Genomic DNA, 22,456 nt, shown 5'->3' with positions numbered 1-22,456 from the left:
TTTCACAGTAACTTCATTGAAGCCTACTTGTGACAATAAGTGATTTTCATTTTCATTTAATTCCCACCCTATTCATATATTTCTCGAGATACCCCTTAAATGCCGCTATCGTACCTGCTCCCACCACCTCCCCAGGCAGCGAGTTATATTTACCACCCTCTTGTGTAAAAAATGTCTCTCGCACATCTGTTCTAAACTTTTCCCCACACACTTTAAACCTATATTCCCTAGTACTTGATTCTCCTACTCTAGGAAAGAGCACCTGACTATCCACTCTGTCCATGCCATTCAATCTTGTAGATCTCTATCAGGTCCCATCTCAACCTCCGTCGTTCCAGTGAGAACAGACCGAGTTTATCCAACCTCTCCTCATAGCTAATGCCCTCCATACCAGGCAACATCTTAGTAAACCGCTTCTGTACCCTCTCCAAAGCATCCACATCCTTCTGGTAGTATGGCAACCAAAATGGTACACAATATTCCAAATTAGGCCAAATAAGGTCCTGTATTCAGCTGCAACACGACTTGCCAATTTTTGTATTCAATGCCCCAACCGATGAAGGCCAGAATGACGCATGCCTTCTTGACCACCTTATCCACATGCGTTACCACTTTCAGTGATCAGTGGACATGCACGCCAGATCTCTCTGCCTCTCAGTACTCGCAAGAGTTCTACCATTTACTGTGTAATTCCTATATGCATTGGACCTTCCAAAGTGCATTACTTCACACTTGTCCAGATTAAATTCCCTCTGCCATTTTTCTGCCCAAGACTCCAACCAGTTTATATCCTGCTGTATCCTCTGCCAATCCTCTTCACTATCCGCAACTCCAACTTTTGTGGCGTCTGCGAACTTACTAATCAGACCAGCTACATTTTCTTCCAAATCATTTATATACACTACAAACAACAAAGGCTCCAGAACTGATCCCTGCGGAACGCCGCTAGTCACAGCCTTCCATTCAGAAAAACACCTTTCTACTGCTACCCTGTCTTCTGTGCCCAAGCCAGTTGTGTATCCAACCTGCCAGTTCTCTTCTGATCCCATGTGACTTCACTTTTTGCACCAGTCTACCATGAAGTACCTGGTCACAGACTTTACTGAAGTTCATGCATACAACATCTATTGCCTTTCCCTCATCTTTGTCACTTCCTCGAAAAACTCGATCAAATTAGTGAGGCACGACCTCCCCTTCACAAAACCATGCTGTCCATCACTAATAAATCCATTTGTTTCCAAATGTGAGTAAATCCTGTCTCCAAGAATCTTTTCCAATAATTTCCCTACCACTGACATAAGGCTCACCGGCCTATAATTTCCTGGATTATCCCTGCTGCCCTTCCTAAACAATGGAAGAACATTGGCCACTCTCCAGTCCTCTGGAACTTCACCTGTAGCCAATGAGGATACAAAGATTACTGTCAGGACCCAGCAATTTCCTCCCTTGCCTCCCATAGTATCTCTACTGCGGGAGATAAGGCCCTGGGGACTTATATACTTGAATGCTTTTTAAGATGCCCAACACCTCTTTATTAATATCAACATGACTCAGAATATCTGCATACTCTGCCCTACACTCCTCATCCAAGTCCTTCTCTTTGATGAACACTGAGGCAAAGTATTCTTTTAGTACCTCTCCCATTTCCTCTGGTCCCATACATAGATTCCCTCCAATATCCTTGAATGGACCAACCCTTTCTCTGGCTACCCTCTTGCTCTTTACGTATGTATAAAACGCCTTAGGATTTTCTTTAATCCTGTTTGCCAACAACATTTCATGACCCCTTTTAACCTTCCTAACTCCTATCTTAAGTTCCTTCCTACTTGCTTTATATTCTTCAAGAGCTTAATCTTTCATTAGCCTTTTAGACCTTACGAATGCTTCCTTTTTCGTTTTGACAAGACTCATCATATCCCTCATTATCCAGGGTTCCCTATATTTGCCACCCTTATCTTTCATCCTCACAGGTACATGCCAGTCCTGAATTCTAATCAACTGACATTTAAAGGCTCCCACATCCCGGATGTTGATTTTCCCTCAAACAGCCTCGCCCAGTCACACTCCAGATCCTGCCTAATGCTATTGTAATTAGCCTTCCCCAGTCTAAAACCTTCCCCTGAGGATCACCCTTTCCATAAGCAGAACCTGGGGTTTACGTCATAGATGTCATAGAACATACAGAGCAGCAGAAGGCCATTCAGCCCATCAAGTCTGCACCAGCTCGTGGAAAAAGAGTACCCGACTTAAGCCCACACCTCCACCCCATCGCTGTAACCTCGTAACCCCAACTAACCCAAGGGCAATTTAGCATGGCCACTCCACCTAACCTGCATATCTTTGGCCTGTGGGAGGAACCAGATGTTTATGAACCCAATTGCAACACGCCACCTTTGTGAAGAAGCAGTTGGCTGGATTCCGGACTTGGATACACATCAGTTAATCATAGCGGAAACTTCAACACGGTGCTTGATCCTGTGGTGGACCGGTCGTGTCCTAAGTCCCTGAAGGTGTCTGGGGTGGCGATAGAACTATTGGGGTTCATGGAGTAAATGGTGGTTGTGGATCCATGGCGGTTTGTGCACTGAACAGTAAAAAGAGTTTTTCCCACACATACATCGGGTGTACTCCTGTATTGAGATTTGTTATAGATAAGACGTTGCTGGCGGGGTGGCATATTTGGTAATCGCCGCATCAGACCATGCACCACATATTCTGTATCTGTGCATGGAGAAGGGGGCATCTCAACGACCACAATGGAGGTTAGATGTAGAATTGTTGGCGGATGAGGGGGCTTGTGCAAAGATGGAGATCAACAAAAATGAGGAGACCTCACTTCCATACTTTGGAAGGCATTGAAGGCTGTAATCAGAGGAGAGCTGATCTCGATTAAGGATCCTACAGGCAAAATAGAAAGGATGGAAAAGCCAAGGCTGGTGGAATGAATCTTAGCAGTTGATAGGAGGTACTTGGTGTGTCCTGAAGGACATTTATTAAAGGACAGAAAGAAACTCCAGATGGAGTTTGATCTGATATCGACGGGGAAAGCGATGCAACAATTGCACCAGGCCAGGGGTATAATTTACAAACACGGAGAATAGGCTGCTTGCACACCAGTTGAGGCGACAGGCTGCAGTGCGGGAAATTGGGCTCATAAAGGACTCTGGGGGCAGGGTGGTCACTGACCGAAGGAGGGTGAACAGAGCGTTTGAGACCTTCTATCGGGGTTACACAGATATGAACCTCCGAGAATAGACTCGGGTATGAAGCAGTTTCTAGACAGCTTAAACTTCCGAATGGTGGAGGGAGAGAAATGCAAGAGTTGGGAGCCCCACATGGGCTGGAAGAGAAGATGCATTAGGCTGATGCAATCTGGGAAGTCCCCGGGACCAGATGGATTCAGAGTGAAATTCAATATAATGTTTGCCACGATACGGAGGCCAGTCCTGGTTGAAATGTTCAATGACTCGATGAATAAGGGAGAGCTTCCAGCACATTAACACAGGCTTCAATTTCATTTATTCTAAGAAAGATAAAGATCTGGCGGACGGTGGGTCCTATCGACCAATTTCGCCTCTAAACGTGAATGCAAAGTTGTTGGCCAAGGTGCTAGCGATATGCCTGGAAGATCTGATACCTGGGGTGATAACACAGGACCAGACAGGGTTTGCAAAGGGGTGGCAGGTATCGTCAAATAACAGGAGATTTTAAAATGTGATGGTGCTCCTGTTAAACCGGGAAACACAGGTAATAATATCTATGGATATTATTATTAAAAGGCTTTCTATCGGGTTGAGTGGGAATATCTTTTTGAAATACGAGGATGGTTTGGTCTTAGGACAGGGTTTTCTGGCTGGATTAGACTCGTTAGCTGTGGGGGCTCTATACGTGTACAAACACCATCAGTTTGGGTTATTTTAGGTTGCAGCGAGGAACAAGACAGGATGTCCACTGTCCCCGATGCTCTTTGCACTGGCGATTGAGCTACTGGCAATGACACTTACGGCATCAAAATGGCACTTAGGGCATCGACAAGAGTGGAGATTGTAGCCATCTGGGATGGCCACATCCCGATTACAAAATGGACACTTTGCAAAGAATGCAGGGAAAATGGACAATACTGAGAAAGCAAGCAGGTGCAAGGTTTGTCTGTTGATTGGAGCTGGACCTCCCAGACAAGACCGATACTGCAAAGCCATTAGCATACTAATGCGCCATCTTCGGGGACATTTAAGTAACTGATACTAAAGCAGACACCCCGGCGCCAGAGGAGACTAGAACAAAGCAGGCCAACGGCCACCTATGACACGCCCAGCAATCAGGGCACCCACCCCTTTATTGGAGGAAATCGATAGGAATGATCAAGATGCGGTCCAATTAATTGGGGCCAAGTTCAAGGCCCGCCCAAAAGCGCGCGAAGCCCCTTTTGGGTATAAGAAGAATCGCTCTCTTGGCCTTGGCTCTCAGCGAGGAGACACCTGCCTAGCAGCTGCACCAGAACAAGTAAGTCCAAAGTCAACGCATGCTATGAGACAGAAGCTCTTATCTATTATTCCGTACCAGCTCAACCCAGCAGCCTCAGAACCGGACAACGGCCATTGTTCTTCTGACCTAGTGGCACCCAAAGCTAAGTATAGGCTCTAGAAGTAGTGATAGCTTAGTTGGTAGAGTTTTGTGCATGAATATATTTGACTGTGTGTGTAAATAAATTAGCACTGATTTTGAACTTACTAACTGGTGTATTGAGTCTTTGATCAGTATTCGGTTTTGAACCTTGTGACGGTATCGAAAGATACCTGGCAACTCTTGAGCAAACGTAATTAGAATTAAGGAAGGCAACCATATTAACCGCCATAAAACAGAGCCAATTAAAGAGAGAACACAATTAGCAACAAGAGAAATTGCAGGGATGGGGTGGAGCACCGAGTCTCCCTGTATACAGATAACCGGCTGTTATTTGCCACAGATTTGGTTTCCAGTATAGATCAGATTTTGGGGATACTGCCCAAATTCGACTCATTCTGGGATATAAGCTTAATGTGGAAAGAGAGAGGTGTTCCCAGTCAATGGACAGGTAAGGGATAAGTGTACAAAGATGATTATATTGTGTGTTTTGCACATAATCTGCAAATGTTTTGAAAAAAATATTTTTCAATCAAATAATGTGGAAAAATTAGAACTTGTTCATTTTCAGCAAGGTTAGAAAAGCAGTACAATATTTAAATGGAGAGAGAACGCAGACCTCTGTGGTGCATGAATCACAAAAGTTAGTATGTAGGGCAGCAAGATGATTAGGAAGACAAATGGAACGTTGCTGTTTATTGCAAGGGGATGGAATATAAAAGAGAGAGGTTATATTGCAACTGTACAGGGCCTTAGTAAGACAACATCTGGAGTAATGTGTACAGGTTTGGTCCCCTTAATTCAAAATAATACTGGGCGTCATTGAATAACATCATGCCCAACTCGGTGATGTGATGAGGCCATTAAATCTGGCGAGAGGCTGCAATCTGGATCTCGCCCCTTAGACTTATTATTTAAATATGTCGGTGCCCGATTCTCCCGAGGCCCGGGAATGAATGCCCAAGCCTGGGAGAACGCGCCAAGGCACCGTTTACCAGTCGTCCACACAAACAAGGACCAGGTATAATGGCACATTGGGTGTGGGAGAGTCTCCCAGGACCCGGGTTGAGGCGCTCTGGAAAGGGTGGTACCCTGGCATCCCACTGGCATTGCCAGCCTGGCACCACTACCTGGCAATGCTGTCCTGGCACTGCCAGAGTGCATCTGCCAAGATGCCAGGGTGCTCAGTTACCCGTGCCAGAGAACAGACCAGTGGGTGTGCCCTGCCCTTATGAGGTGGGGGCTCGAGGATTCCTTAAAGCTGGCAGTGGAGGGGGGGGGGGGGAGGGGGGGGGGGGGGGGGTCTGGAGCCTGCTGTGGGGTGTCCGGGGGTGGGGGGTTTGAGAGATCAGGCGGCATTTAAAAATGGCAACCTGATCTTTTCCTGCACGGACAAGCTCCCCGCCGAGGCCAGAAAAAGTGACATAGTTCCGATAGTGGGGTCATTCTCAATACTGCAGGTGCCCAAAACAGGACTCTTTTGTGTGTTCAGTCGTACCCATTCTGTTTGCTGCAACTCAGAGAAGGTTCACTCGACTCATGGGATGATGGGCTTATTTTATGAAGAAAGTTTGGGGAGCTTTGGACTACATCCATTGGAGTTTAGAAGAACAAGAGGCGTTTTTATTGAAACATTAGACTTTGAAGGGACTTGTTATGGTGGCTACTGGGGGCTATTGCCTCTTGTCGAGGAGACTAGAACTGGGCTTCACTGATTCAAGAGATTTCCATTTTAAGAAAGTGATACAGAGAATTTTTTATTCCTCAGAGTTGCTATGTGGAATTCTCTACCCTAGAAAGTAGTGGAGGTTGGTCATTGAATCTATTCAAGATTGAGTTTGATAGATTTTTGATAGACAGGGAGACAAAGATGATGAGGGCCAGACAGGAAAGTGAAGTGGACATCAGAATCAGATCAACCATGATCTTATTTAATGGCAGTGCATAACCTTTCCATTAACCCACCCTCCCCTCCCAAAAAATGAATATTTAAAGCTTCAACTGCATTAATCACTTCGTAATCTGGGAAGAATTTCTGTCATTCCATGTTAGGTTTTGATAATATTGTCTTGTCATAGATTAAATATAGGAATAAAATGGAGCCACATTATCTATCAGCTGTTGAAAAATTATCAGTTATCATGGGAAGTTAACTCAACTGTGGCAACATTCAACTGTGGCAACAGCAATTAGGTCAGCAAGCAAATAAGACAAAAACTCACATAATAGTCCTTGGATGATATTCCATTAAAGAGTTATTCAAAAAAAATCTCTTGAAATACATGCTTGCGGTACCCTAAAAAAAAAAAATGTTCTCAAAATCCATCATACTTGTAACAGATTATTTAAGTTTTGAAATTATACATTTGATCTTTTACATCACCTATATAGTCATAAAAGTTGCATAAACAGTTAAAATGCATGATCAGTTAGTAAATCACAAAACAATTCTCAATGTCTATATAAACATAAAGGTATGTATTCTCACCATCACAGATTTGGGCATAATGGGTTTAAATGCCGAACAGAATTCCAAGAGTCTTTTTTCATAGTATTTACGCAGTACCTCCTCTTCATGAGGCTCCAGTAAAGCCACCGGAGAAAGCTGTTCAGGAAAACCAAAGCAATTGTTATTGTGACAAACAATTGCGAAGTACAGCAGTTATGCATATTATATTTCACTCTTCAATACCAACGGCAGGAGCTTTCAACAAAGTTTAACTTCAACATTTCGGAAGGGAATGGGGCAAGCAGGGGAAGGTGAAAGAGAGAGACCTCTAAACAAATCTACTCTGCTCTTTCCAAAACTTCATCATTTAAAATTTATAATTTCTCAATTTTTAATTGATTGCACTCATTTTTATTTTTTATTTTTTTTACTCTTCTCCTTTTTCACATTTTCTCCCAAATTTACACCCACTAGCAATAAACAATAATAAATACAAAATATGTCAATCCCCACATCAATAACAACAATCCCATTCTCCCACCAAACCCCAAACATTAGCCCGCATGTTCACACAAGGGATCACCCATAGTCACCATTAACACACACAGCCCCCCTCCTCCCACCCACATGCGCCAACTAATGTTCGATGTTATCCAGTTCTTGAAAGTGCTTAATGAATAATGACCATGAATTGTAGAATCCCCCCCCCCATCCTTCCCATCAGTTCAAACTTAACCTTCTCAACAGTCAAGAATTCCAACAGGTCTCCCCGCCACGCCAGGGCACAGGGTGGAAAGGTTGCTCTCCAACCTATCAGGATCCGCCTTCGGGCGATCAACGAGGCGAAGGCTACAACATCTGCCTCCGCACCCATTTCCAACCCTGGCTGGTCCGACACCTCGAATATGGCCTCCCTGCCCCCCCACATACACAACGCTCACACACACCTTCTACTCTCACACACACCTTCTACTCCTTCAAAGAATCGGTTCATCCTCGCCCTCGTGAGGTGTGCTCTGTATACCACCTTCAGCTGTATCAGCCCCAACCTCACGCACGAGGTGGAGGCTTTCACTCTCGGGAGCACCTCACACCAGAACCCCTCCTCCATACCCTCTCCCAACTCTTCCTCCCATTTTGCTTTGATCCCTTCCAGTGGTGCCTTCTCCTCTTCCAAAATAGCTCCATAAACCACTGACACTACCCCCTTCTCCAGTCCCCCTGTGATTGCACTCATTTTTCAAAGGAAAATTTTCTTGTAATGACCAATCAAAAGCCCAATTCCTGCCACTAGGTAGCATGAAATACGCTTCTATCCAACAGCAACAGTCTTTACAAATCCCAATTCAACACCATTGAACAAGCAGCACTGTATAAAAGGTGGATATTAATTTATTGAATTAGGCAGAAGACATTCTGTGAATCACAACTGTTTTGTTGTACTATAGTTCAGTGCAAATACCAGTTTCCACTTTTCCCTTCTGAATCCTCTCCCTTCCAGAAGTCACACCCTTACTAGGGAAATCCCAGCTCTTAAGTATAGACTTCATGGAGCAACGCCTACTCTCAATTCACTCTGTAGCTTGTCCTGGTTTACTCTTAAAAGGGGGCTGCATTTCTAACAATGACTGTCTTTGTGGTTGTGCTGACATTGTTCAAGAAGGTCCACCATCCCCTCCTCAGGGAAACGTTAAATAGACAATAAATGCAGCCTCGTCAGTGTCCCCCATAGCCCAAGACAAATATACAAATAAATAAATTGTTTTTCTTTTCCCCACTGTTGACAGCTTCAACTTAACTAATTTTAAGCATGTGCTGGAGTAGGACCATCCAACACAATTTATTGAACAACTTTTGATAATTCGATTTATATTTTTAAATTTAAAAAGAATCACTTGTTATTTTTCAAGTTTATAATGAAAGGTAACAATTCCAAGGATATTAGATGTTGGCTTTTCATAAAACTCATGCATCATATTTATTGTTCAAATATTTGGATTTGTTTATTGTTAAGTGTACTCGGGGATCGTGAGAAGTATTGTTCTGCGTACACTTCAGAAAGATCCTTCCATACATGAAAAAAAATAGGGCAAACATAAATATACAATGTAAATACATTAGGTTCCTCTTCCATTTAACATAGATTGTATTATTTTGGAGGATATCAGGGCACTCTGAACATGGGCTGCATTAAGTACTCTTGCCTTGATTTAAATCATGCCTGAAGAAAGCAAGTCAAAAATAACAGCCAGTAATATTACCTACCCTATCTAGCATCATACAAAACTTTAAATCCAAAGTTCAAATTCTTAAAGGGAATCCAAGTCTGACATAATTAAAGAGGTGGATCGCATGGTTTAAAAACATTAGCCTACACTTTGAAGTCAGCAGCCAAGGGATGGCATTCACCACTTGTCTCGAAGCATATTGAGCTACCAATTTTATTGAATAATTTTCACAGACAGCAGACCAGGAAGTAAAAAACATTAATTATTCTTCACTTTTTGAATTATTTTATACAGAAATTGTTACGGCCCCCCAAGGGGTTAGAACCTACATAGTATCAGATTCCCCTCCTGCACCTTGGAATACGAACTCCCTAGGTGATTAGGGGGCAGGGCTTCCTCCCAATTGGAGGAGCCCCCACAGAATATAAACCCCAGCCTGGGAACAGGTCGGGGAAGAAGACTTTGAGGGGGTGTGGAGAGTGAGAGAGTATTGTAGAGTGGTAGAATAAACCGCGTTATATCCTGTCTGTCTGGCTACGGGTGGAGTCAATACATATTTATTTATTTTTTATTAATTCATCGGTTTTGGGTGTCGCTGGCCAGATGAGCATTTGTTGCCCATCCCGGAGTGCATTTAAGATTCAACCACATTACCTTCAGTCACAACACTGGCGATGAGGATTAAGTGGAGCTGCTGCAACCACACCACTCTGCCTCTGGCCAGCCTCCGCAGAGCTTGAAGAGGCCTCCATCACAGAAAAACAGCCACAGACATACCAATGGCGTTCATCGGTAATCTGGAAACCTTTGACACCGATACGGACGATTGAGCCCAGTATGTTGAAAGGGTACAAACATTTTTTTAGAACCAATGTCACAGACCGTGAGTGTGCTGACCGCCATTGGTGGCCCAACTTATGCCGTAATTAAAATCCTCGCTTCCCCGGACAAGTCTGACAAACTACCATTCGATACGTTGGTTGATGTGGTCGGCCATCACCCAAATCCACACTCCCCTAACATGGTCCAACAGTGCTGGCTACGCAGGCACCGGTTTCATACATCTTTGCAGGCCCCGGCGGAGTCAAACGGGGAGTATTTGGTGCGCTTGTGGGGTCCTACTGACTCCTGGAAGTTCCGAAATCCATGGCCGAATCCCCGAGAGGACTGCAGGATGGGGAGACGCAGCGGAAGCTGCTCATGAAGACGAGGGCTCGAGGAGTTCCAGGGCTCGGCAGTCCTCAACAGGCAGTGACCTGAATCAAATTCAAGAGCGGACTATATGGTCAATGGAAGGGTCATGGGGAAAATTGATGTACAGAGAGATCTGGGAGTTCAGGTCCATTGTACCCTGAAGGTGGCAACGCAGGTTGATAGAGTGGTCAACAAGGCATACAGCATGCTTGCCTTCATCGGACGGGGTATTGAGTACAAGAGTAGGTAGGTCATGTTACAGTTGTATAGGACTTTGGTTAGGCCACATTTGGAATACTGCGTGCAGTTCTGGTCGCCACATTACCAGAAGGATGTGGATGCTTTGGAGAGGGTGCAGAGGAGATTCACCAGGATGTTGCCTGGTATGGAGGGTGCTAGCTATGAAGAAAGGTTGAGTAGATTAGGATTGTTTTCGTTGGAAAGACGGAGGTTGAGTGGGGATCCTGATTGAGGTATACAAAATTATGAGAGGTATGGACAGGGTGGATAGCAACAAGCTTTTTCCAAGAGTGGGGGTGTCAGTTACAAGGGGTCACGATTTCAAGGTGAGAGGGGGAAAGTTTAAGGCAGATGTGCGTGGAAAGTTTTTTATGCAGAGGGTGGTGGGTGCCTAGAACGCTTTACCAGCGGAGGTGGTAGAGGCGGGCACAATAGCATCAGTAAAGAGGCATCTAGACAGGTATATGAACGGGCGGCAACAGAGGGAAGTAGACCTTGGAAAATAGGAGACAGGTTTAGATAAAGGATCTGGATCGGCGCAGGCTGGGAGGGCCGAAGGGCCTGTTCCTGTGCTGTAATTTTCTTTGTTCTTTGAATTGAGCAGCCGGGTTCATCACAAGGTGGCAGTCATCGCAGGTCACGCAATTGCCGCCATGGCTCGCCTTGAAGCAACCGAGGAAACTCCCGACCCAACGCACTCAGAAGGTAGCTGCACACATCGAGCTGGACACCTTGGCCAGGATCAAGGCTCCTAGAGATCACGTGAAGGAGTAATTCGCAGGCAACATGCCAGTCGTCACCCCCTCCCAAGAGGCTGTACGCACTTCCTGGAAGACTTGGAGGCTGAGGAACTACCCTTACATGTGTCACAGGCCCCAGGACCGTGTCTATCCGGGTAACTCTGCAGATTAATGGACACGCCACCGAGCTCGACACAGGGTCAGCGGTCTCAGTCATCAGTCACCGCATGTTCATGGCAGTCCGGATCGGCCTCTAATTGCTGGAACTTGGGACACAAGAGCCTGGCTAACCACCTATACTGGGGAACCGTTGGCGATAGAGGGCACTGCCCATGGATCAGCCCGCGAGCCTGTTATTAGTGGTAGTAAGCAGCGACGGACTAAGCCTATTGGGACGCGATTGGCTGTGAAATCTGCGACTGGATTGGCAGCGCATATGCCAGATGTACCCCCTTGGGACAGAAGGCGTGCTGGCTAAATTCAGTCAGTTTTTTCCGCGCAAAGGCCTCGGCACAATAAAGGGAGCAGTGACATGATCAGGATGGATGAGAACGCTCAACCCAGGTATTTCCGCACACGTCCCATACACACTTCGATCCAAGGTCGACCGTACTTTGGACTGGCTGGAACAGTTGGGCATTGTCCACCCGTCCATTTCACAGACTGGGCTGCACCAATAGTGCCAGTAAGGAAACCCGAAGGGTCGGTGCGACTGTGTGACCACTATAAGATGACCCGTCAACCAAGTGTCCCGTCTTGACCGTTACCCGGTCCCTCGAATCAAAGACCTTTACACCAGGATGAGCAGGGGCAAGATATTCATGAAACTGGACATGGGCCTAGCATATCTACAACTGACGCTAGACCCAGGGTCGCAGAAATTCGTAATAAATCAACACGCATCCTGGTTGGTACTCCTCGGCATGTTCAATATTCCAGCAGTTCATGGAGAACAATTACAGATTGTCACGGGTGGCCGTCTATCTGGATGACACCCTCATTGCTGGAACCTTCTACAGGGAACACCTGGAGAACCTCACCAAGGGCCTCGAGCGGTTTGCTCGGGCAGGGCTCCGCCTCGGGAGAGAGAACTGTGTTTTGGCTATCTATCGGGTAGATACTAGGAGCCTGCATTCAGTGGAAGACAAGGTACGGGCAATCGGCCAGGCCCCCGTCCCTCGTGACCCAACCGAGCTCCACTCTTTTCAAGGTCTGGTGAACAATTATGGAAAATCCATTCACCGCACGGCTATGTTGCTCAAACCGCTCCACCAACTATTGAAGAAAGGACAGCGATGGGATTGGGCCCCTCGCACCAGGGGCCCATCCAAGAAGTCAACCATCCAAGAAGTCAAACTGTGAATCGCGTCGGACGAATTACTAACGCAATTAGACCCATCCAAGCCTTTGCTCCTTGCATACGATGCCTCACTGTATGGTATCGAAGTGGTACTGGCACACCGCATGCCCGGCAGCTGGGAGCAGCCGATAGCCTTTGCGTCCCGCACATTTGTGGATGCCGAATGGAACTACGCGCAAGTGGAAAAGGAAGATTTGGCCATCGTATTCGCGGTGCAAAAATTCCACCAATACGTTTATGGACACACGTTCACAACATGCAGAGACCACAAGCCCTTGCTGGGGTCGTTTAAAGAGGATTGAGTGATTCCGCCAATTCCGCCTGCCCGGGTTCAGCAATGGGCGTTTTTGCTTGCCGCTTACGAATATAGCCTGGAGCATCGTCCGGGCACAGGATTTTGCATGCTGACACAGCTGTCAGCCCTTCTCAAAACTGCCAGCACCCAATGTAGCCGCGGCAGTGATAGCTGCCCCCCCACCTAGACTCCCTGCCGGTTACAGCAACCCGCATAAAATGAGTGGACCCAGACGGACCAGAAATTGTAACGGGTCCGGCACTAGGTCCAGTATGGGGCCCAACATAGGGCACTTTCGGAGGAACTGATGGCCTACACCTCAAAGCTGCCAGAATTGCACGTCGAGGACGACGCCCTTTTGTGGGGGACCTCGAGCAGGGTCGCGCATTTTTATTTATCGACCTCCACAGCAGATATCCAGTGGTGGCAAAGATGAAAATGCTATCCCGCAGTTATATTTGGAGAACGAGATCAGAGATTGAGAATGTGGCCCACAACTGCGCTCCCTGTGAAGAGCACAAAAAAACCTTACTAGCAGTCCCGATGCACCCTGGGAGTGGCCCAGGAAGCCATAGTCGCGAGTCAACATAGACTGTGCCAGTCCGTTCCAGAGGGCCACGTTCCTCATATTAGTGGATGTCCACTCTGACATGGCTAGAGGTACACCAGGTTCCCACTGCATACACAGGAGCCACTGTGGACAGACTGGACCAGTGTCCTACAAGGTCTGAACCCAGGGAAATGAAGTACACCGCCACCTGGACCACATGCATCAATGGGACCAGGAGCCGCTGGAGCAACATCCAGAGACCCCACTCAGGTTCCAGGCACCGTCCCCATGCTGCCTAGGGGAATCCCCGAGGCGACACCAAAGGTCAGACTCCCTCTCACCCACATTGTACTCCATTCCCCTCCACTCCATTCCATTCCCCTCCTACACCCTGGAATACGAACCCAGGTGATTAGGGGACAGAGCTTCCACCCAATTGGAGGAGCCCCCATAGGATATAAAACCCGGCAGGGAGCAATTTGAGGAAGAGGACTCTGAGGGGGAGTGTCGAGTGAGCGAGTATTGTATTGTGGAATAGTACAATAAACATTGTTGCATCCTGACTGTCTGGCTAAGTGTGGAGTCATTACCTTCGGTCATAACAGAAATGAAATAAAGAATATACACATGGGATAAAGGTACATCATGTCCTCACTGGACATTGTACTGTGGTTACATTCCAAAAAAGTGCAACTTTAAATTAAACAACATTAAGTGAACCAGATTTTTCCATTTTAACCAAATAAAAGCTCTAGTTGGGTTCTGTAGGAGCTTCCTCATCAGAAAATTTTTAAAACATTATACCCTGTTAATTGAAATAGTTTGCTAAATTCCTATATTCCGTAAATTAAGCAATGTACAAAATAATATACATTTTAAAATAGAAAAGAAATACCCCAACTCTTTCTACTTCCTCGGGTTCGCTGCCTCTCTCACTCCCCAACGTGTTGCCTCTCCTGCTCCCCAACCCTCCAGCTCACTGTCTCATTAAACAGAGAAATTTAAATAGGGACTTACTGTAGCAGCTGAAATAGCTGAAAACTATTTTAAAATCTATGGAATTATCATAATGGAGAATACATTTCACAAATATAAATGATTTTTTTCAGGTCAGGGAGAGAGTGATCAACAGTAATTACAACTTAGTACACTTTTAAAAACTAATTTATACCTCATTCAACATAGTATAATGTTTTTAAGGATTTTTCCTACCAAATTAATAGTGTAAAAAGTGGAAGTTCTCATCAAATGATTTCCAAGATTTCCACTTGTATGGACATCAATCATGCACCCTATGAAGAAGTGGAGAACATCAACTTTGGGACAGAGGACTGACATAAACTTCTGGTTATGTGTGTTTAACTGCACATCTTTAGATGCCAGAAGTCAGTTTCAGAAGTGAAATGATGGTGAGTGCTGACAGTTTTGCTGTTATTACAGCACAATTTCTGGGTTACGAAGTTCAATTCGACATTTGATGTTTCTGCAAACATACAAAAGTATATTTTACCTTTCCACATGCCAGAACCATGGACTGAAATTTCTTATTGGCTTCAATTCTCATATTTTCCAATTTTTCCTCACTCTGAAAAATCCAGCATCTCTTCTGAGTACTGTTGTTAAACATCTTAGAACATCATTCAATATTCACTTCTGTTATCAGAAATAAAACACAGAACAATATTATGGGTAATTTCACCGTGTAAAACACATCATTTCATCTCTGGCAAACAACTTGCCATTACAGGGAGAATATGATCACACTAGTTATGTTACAGCTACAGATACATTCTCTTGTACTCTTGATACTCTTGTACACTTGAGTACAAGAGTAGGCAGGTCATGTTACAGTTGTATCGGACTTTGGTTAGGCCACGTTTGGAATACTGCGTGCAGTTCTGGTCGCCACATTACCAGAAGGATGTGGATGCTTTGGAGAGGTTGCAGAGGAGGTTCACCAGGATGCTGCCTGGTATGGAGGGTGCTAGCTATGAAGAAAGGTTGAGTAGATTAGGATTGTTTTCATTGGAAAGACGGAGGTGGAGGGGAGACCTGATTGAGGTCTACAAAATTATGAAAGGTATGGACAGGGTGGATAGCAACAAGCTTTTTCCAAGAGTGGAGGTGTCAATTAGAAGGGGTCACGATTTCAAGGTGAGAGGGGAAAAGTTTAAGGGAGATGTGCGTGGAAAGTTTTTTCACACAGAGGGTGATGGGTGCCTGGAATGCTTTGCCAGCGGAGGTGGTACAGGCGGGTACGATAGCATCATTTAAGATGCATCTGGACAGATATATGAACGGGTGGGGAACAGAGAGAAATAAACCTTGGAAAATAGGCAACAGGTTTAAATAAAGGATCTGGATCGGCGCAGGCTGGGAGGGCCAAACATAAGGCCAGCCTGTCCAATCAGCCCGTATAGTTTACATTTTCCAGTCCTGGCAGCATCCTTGTCAGTCTCTCCTGTACCACCTGTAGTGAACAAAGAACAAAGAAAATTACAGCACAGGAATTACAACTTAGTACACTTTTAAAAACTCATTTACACCTCATTCAACATAGTATAATGTTTTTAAGGATTTTTCATAACAAAGTTTATGTCAGTCCTCTGTCCCAAAGTTGATATTCTCCACTTCTTCATAGGGTGCATGATTGATGTCCACACAAGTGGAAATCATTTGATGAGAACTTCCACTTTTTACACTATTAATTTGTTCACTACAGGTGGTACAGGAGAGACTGACAAGGATGTTGCCTGGACTGGAAAATGTAAACTATATGGGCTGATTGGACAGGCTGGGCTTGTTTCTTTGGGACCGAGGATGAAAATGACGATACAAATTAAAAAAATAGGCCCCAAAAAAAAAAGGGTGGGGGTGACTTAAAGAGAGGACTTACTGTACCATAACCAGTAATCCATAACCAGTAATCCAGAGACCCAGGCTATTCACATGCCAGAACCATGGACTGAAATTGCTTATTGGCTTCAATTCTCATATTTTCCAATTTTTCCTCACTCTGCAAAATCCCATCACGGCAGCTGATGCAAGTTAAATTCAATTAACTGTCCCCGGTACAATCTCCCTGGCAACACCTCTACCAGAGTCCACTTGCCAACTAATCAGTGCTCTCTTCACATGCAGTACAAATTGTTATTCACTTTACAAATGGTATTCTTGCAGTGACCTAATGAGTACAAGAAACAAAGCTTCAACAGCATGTCTCTTTTCAACAAGACTCAAAGTTCTGTACTACCAAACTACTATTCCTCGATATGTCCTGAAACAGTGGAAGAATAGATCCACCAGAGCTGGCAGCAATGGAGGGGGAGGAATTGGCCTCAATTCCTCAGGATCGTGACAGGAGATCCACTACAGACAAGAAAACCTCCTACTGATTACCACCAACCACACTCTCTCTGCTGATGAATTAGTACTCGTTCATGTTGAACACTGCTTGCAAAAAGCACTTGAGCAAGAAAACAGAATGTACTTTTGGGGCACGCATTTAAGACGACCATGCAGAGTGCCTCCAGAGCCCCAATGCCGATCAAGCTGCACTGTCGAGATTCTATCTACTATAAATGAGGTGCTGTGGGCAATCAGACTTTATGTAATCTGTAACTTTATGACCCTCATTCTATCATTACCATCAAACCAGGGTAGCGCCACGTACATCTAAAGATGAAGTGCTCGGCCGGTGAAGCTACAACACAAGACACCATGCATGATACCAAACCAAACAACAAACCACAAGTAAGCCCATCCTCAATGATGGGGGATCCCATCACTTCAATGCAAAAGACAAAACAACCACCTTTAGCAAGGAACGTTGAGTGAATTATCCATTTCAGCCCCCTCCTAGGTCCCCAACATCACAGGTGCTTGTCTTCAATTGGATTCAGTCTACCTGGTATGAAAGAAATTTCTGAAGGCACTGGATACAGCAAAGTCTGTGGGCCCTGAAAATATTCCGGCAGTTGTACTGAAGGCCATACCTATGTCTCCATAAACTAGCCAAGCGGTTTGTAAACGGCTACAACTGGTATCTAGCTGTCAATGTGGAAAATTTCCCAGGTATATCTCATCCAATAAAGCAGATCAATTACTTTCCCATAAATCCACTCTTGATCATCAGCAAAGTGATGTTGACAGTACTATTAAGCACACCAATACAGATGCCAAGTTTGGGTTTCGCCAGAGCCATTCAGCTCCTGACCTTATTAAAGCCTTGATTCAAACATGGACTAAAATGCTGAATTCAAGAGGTGAGGTGTGAGCGACTGCTTGACAACAAGGCAGTAGTTCACCTATGACGTTAAGGAGCCCGAGCAAGACTGAAGTCAATGGAAATCAGCAGGAAAACTCTCCAATGGTTGGATTCATACCTAGCACAAAGGAAGATGGTTGTGGTTTTACAGGCCAATCATTTCAAACCAAGACATTGCTGCAGGAGTTCCTCACGGTATCGTCCAATGCCCAACCTTAATCCGCAGAAACATTATTTCGCTACTTTGTTAATGATTTTCCCTCCATCGCAAAATGAGAAGAGGGATGCTCACTGATGATTGTAGTGTTCAATAGTATATGTGACTCCTCAGATACTTAAGCAATTTGCGTCCATATGCAACAAGATTTGGACAACTCTCAGGCTTAGGCAGATAATTGGCAAGTAAATTTTAAATAAATTTGAAATTTATTTAAAATGTTTAAAATAATCTTTATTTTCACAAGTAGGCTTACACAAACACTGCAATTAAGTTACTGCAAAAAGCCCCTAGTCGCCACATTCCGGTGCCTGTTCGGGTACACAGTGGGAGAATTCAGATTGTCCAAATTACCTAACAGCATGTCTTTCGGTACTTGTGGGACGAAACGGGAGCACCTGGAGGAAACCCACATAGACACGGGGAGAACACGCAGATTCCGCACAGACAGCGACTCCAGCCGAGAATCAAACCTGGGACCCTGGCGCTGTGAAGCAACAGTGCTAACCAACATGTTACCGTATCGCCCGGTAGGATATGAGCCGTACATGTCAGGCAATGATCATAACCAACAACAGAAAATCTCCCCTTGGTATTACTATGTGCCCACCATCAATATCCTGGGGGATGGGGTTAGCTTGACCAGAAATTGAAATGAGCAGCTCAATTATTGTGGCTGCAAGAGTAAGTCAGCTGAGAATTCTGCAGCAAGTGACTCAAGGGTGATGAAATATTCCCAATTTCCCTGGACGAATGCAGCTCTAATAACACTTGAAGCTCAACACCACCCAGGACAATAGAACCAATTTGCTTAGCAGCACATTCATAATCTTAAACATTCACTTCTTCCACCACCAACATAAATTAGTAGAAGCTGTGTACAATCTACAAGATGTACTGCAGCAATTCACATTCCATTCCCAGTACCTCTACCACTGAAAATCAGTCTTAAAGAAGATGCCCACAGTAAAATGTACCAGGCAAGCCACTGGTCTGATCTTGAGCAGCATGTTCCAGAATGGATCCTCGAAAATTGTCAAATCGTTAAATCGCCACCAGAAATGCAACGTGTGTACACTTGCGTGGGCCAAATAAAACCAAAGATTTCAGAGCAACAGCTGCTTTATTAAACAAAAATGTCTAGAGTTGCAGCAGACTACCAAAAGACCTCAATGCCAAAACTTCCAGCTTCCAGATATTCCCCATTAGATAACAGCAAAAACAAAAGCCAAATTATGTCACATCAGTAACATGGATGAAAAGTCTATTAATTTTGATATTCCTCACCAGTGAGCCAATCAGCAGCAAATGCAGGAGAGAAACAGTGTGGTTGGAGGAGAAACAAACAGTTTGAAGGCGAGTGGCCACGGTGTATTCTCTCTTCGCAGGCACTGGTCCTTAAAGGAGCACAGGGGTCAAGAAGGTGAAACGGGTGAACAGACAAAGAACAGCAGTTACAGTAACAGCGTCCATCTTAGGTGGTCCGCTCTTATATCCGCAAAGGGCAGCTCCTGAAGATTGAACCCCACCCACCCTTTCCGTCCTTTAAAGAACATTGTTTAAAACACGTTGGCTACCTGTGCCCACCCGATTGCCTACACCAAACATTTTATGACATGGGCAGCATATTATCAGAGCCAATTGGCTCAGTAACAACCATATTGACCTTTGATTGCCATTTACATCTGGCACATGGGCTGCCAGTTTCAGGGTACTTTAGGGGTGAGCGCAGGGGTGGGTGGGTAGGTTTGGGCACCTGTGTTATTTTATGTGTAGCCCCTCTGTCGGATGGGGCCACATGAAATGCAGCCCTGTGTTTGAATCCGTGTATGCCAGTGTGTGCCTGTATCAATGTGTGAAGCACAAACACACAGGAGGAAACCCAGTCTGAAAGGCAGCCAGCTCTGACCCCCGCTTTGATATGAATTGCCCCATGGCTAGCTGAGAGCACGCACTTTCAGAGACAAATGCAGCAGGGTAGCGTGGTGGTTAGCATAAATGCTTCACAGCTCCAGGGTCCCAGGTTCGATTCCTGGCTGGGTCACTGTCTGTGTGGAGTCTGCACGTCCTCCCCCTGTGTGCGTGGGTTTCCTCCGGGTGCTCCGGTTTCCTCCCACAGTCCAAAGATGTGCGGGTTAGGTGGATTGGCCATGCTAAATTGCCCGTAGTGTCCTAATAAAAGTAAGGTTAAGGGGGGGGTTGTTGGGTTACGGGTATAGGTTGGATATGTGGGTTTGAGTAGGGTGATCATGGCTCGGCACAACATTGAGGGCCGAAGGGCCTGTTCTGTGCTGTACTGTTCTATGTTCTATCAGCATTAGTTAAATCCAACACCTTAGCTTGGTCCCGGTCCCCACCCCTTCCCTGGTGACCTGGAATTGAGGCTGATCTATCTCTGTCTCTTAATCAAGAAAGCTTTTATTGACTAGCTCTGTTGCTTGGCACTTTTTAATTAATCACTTATTTGTAAATGATTAATTTATTGCTTTGACATTTATGTTTTCTTTTAAATTCACTTTAATGTTGTGGAAAAACACTCATCGACCCCTTGAGTAAGAAAAAAATGGAAACATGAGGGAGTATAGTCCCAGAATAAAGGATTGCACACGTAGAACAGAAATGAGGATACATTTCTTGACTCAGAGGGCTCTGGATTTTCAGAATTCTCTATCCCAGAGGACTGTGGATTCTCAGTCCTGGAGTATATTCAAGGTTGAGATTGATAGATTTTTGAGCTTCAAGTGAATCAAGGGATATAGTGTTAAGGTGGGAAAGTGGAGTTGAGGTTAAAAATCAGACATAATGGTTAAGCAAACTCATGAGGCCACGTGGCCTACTCTTACTTTAGTATTTTTGGATCTTAAAAAAAGGACGCTGCCAGCTTTGTGCACATATCCTTGCTGCCTGCTCAACTGAGTAGATTAGAATCAGGCATTACCATCAGCTGCTGACAACTTCAGGGTAGGTGAGTTACCCAAGTTATTTTAAATGACCATATGTTCTATTTCCACTCAAGTGTAGGGTTAAATTCACCCGCAAATCTCAACTCTTTCAGTGCTATATGGAGATAATACTGCATAGTTGGAGATAACACTTACATCTCCTCTCAGGTGGATGTAAAGGTCTCATGTCTCTCTTCAAAGCAATCAATCTTACTCTTCCAAGTGTATTGACTAACATTTGTATTCAAACCAATAGAATAAAATTTAGAAAGCTTAAGCAGCAATTTAAATTTAATATAGAGTTTCCAATTAGCCAATTTTCTACCAGTAAAATAGATGGCATAGAAAAATGGCTGCACAGCTATTTAAAAACGCAAAATTGCACAGTAAACAACCATTACTTACAAATTATAAACAACAGCATACACCTTTACATAATAAAACATCACAAGGGGCATTATATTCACAAGAGCATTGTAAAATGTTGATAGATAACCAAAGATTTGTTCAAAGACATTGAATTTAAGGGACATCTTAAAAAGAGAACATGAGAGGCATGCATTCATCTGACCGTGGATCCTACACGGGGTTAGGGTCCAACAGGCAGCTGAAACAGAGAGTTGTATCTCCGTCTTCTTCATCGAGTGCAATCACCAAAACCTAAATAACCTGAGCTCACTGTGGGAACTCTTAATTACCATTAGTTTAAGAAAGATTTGCAAAATGGACACAGCGCTTTCAAAATAGACACACGGCACTTTACAGTCAAATAGTTATGTACCGTTGTACTCCAGAAAACACACCAGCCAATCTGCATATTAAAAAACTCCCACAAATCGCAATCTGATAAAGACCAGGTGATCTGCTTTCGTAACTTTATCGGAGGGATTGGCCAAGGGATCTTTAGACAACTTCCCCTCCTACCCAAAAACAGTGATATGGGATATTTTACATTCAAAATGGGGGCTTGGTTTAATACCTCATCCAAAAACAGTATCGCCAATAGTCCCTCAATACCGCAATAAAGCGTCAGTCTGGTTGTTTGGGTCAAGTCCGGTAGTGGAATTGAACTATCAGCTTCAGGGTCAGAATGGGATAAACTGAGCCACAGCTGACACCTGTATTGCTCGCGAGAGCATTGTGAACATGACAGAAGCACAAATAGCTCCACTCGGTCTGCAGAAAACACCTCTGTAAAAGTCAGGGGCCGCCTTATCTTGGAGGTGACAGCTGGAACCATCCGCACACAAAACCCTGGAAACACGAGGAGCCGGCGGTTTAACTGAGATGTCCGCGATGGAGTTCCTCACACACTAAAACTCAGGGCAGAGGGATTTCGCTACTTCTACTA

At 44.8% G+C, this 22,456-nt stretch overlaps 1 protein-coding gene across 15 annotated transcripts in view; it reads right to left on the bottom strand.

The window, feature by feature from the left end:
• ccnh (cyclin H) overlaps nt 1-22,456 on the bottom strand; it is a 71,724-nt gene that overhangs the window by 49,092 nt on the left and 176 nt on the right. For 2 of the 15 annotated variants that reach the window (XM_038805338.1, XM_038805337.1), the window contains exons 2-5: nt 19,451-19,560; nt 16,105-16,149; nt 15,190-15,332; nt 7,112-7,228 (exon numbers count right to left, since the gene is read on the bottom strand). In XM_038805338.1, coding sequence (XP_038661266.1) covers nt 7,112-7,228; nt 15,190-15,306 — 234 coding nt within the window. In that variant the 5' untranslated portion in view covers nt 15,307-15,332; nt 16,105-16,149; nt 19,451-19,560. Of the gene's footprint in view, nt 1-6,845; nt 6,920-7,111; nt 7,229-14,891; nt 14,972-15,189; nt 15,333-16,104; nt 16,150-19,450; nt 19,561-22,084 lie in introns of those variants that run through there. The other 13 variants (XM_038805333.1, XM_038805334.1, XM_038805335.1 and 10 more) reach the window with 11 other exon arrangements.

The sequence above is a fragment of the Scyliorhinus canicula genome, chromosome 8 (assembly GCF_902713615.1).
Source record: "Scyliorhinus canicula chromosome 8, sScyCan1.1, whole genome shotgun sequence".
NCBI classification, from domain to species: Eukaryota; Metazoa; Chordata; class Chondrichthyes; order Carcharhiniformes; family Scyliorhinidae; genus Scyliorhinus; species Scyliorhinus canicula.
This window is presented reverse-complemented; position numbering and strand designations above follow the sequence as displayed.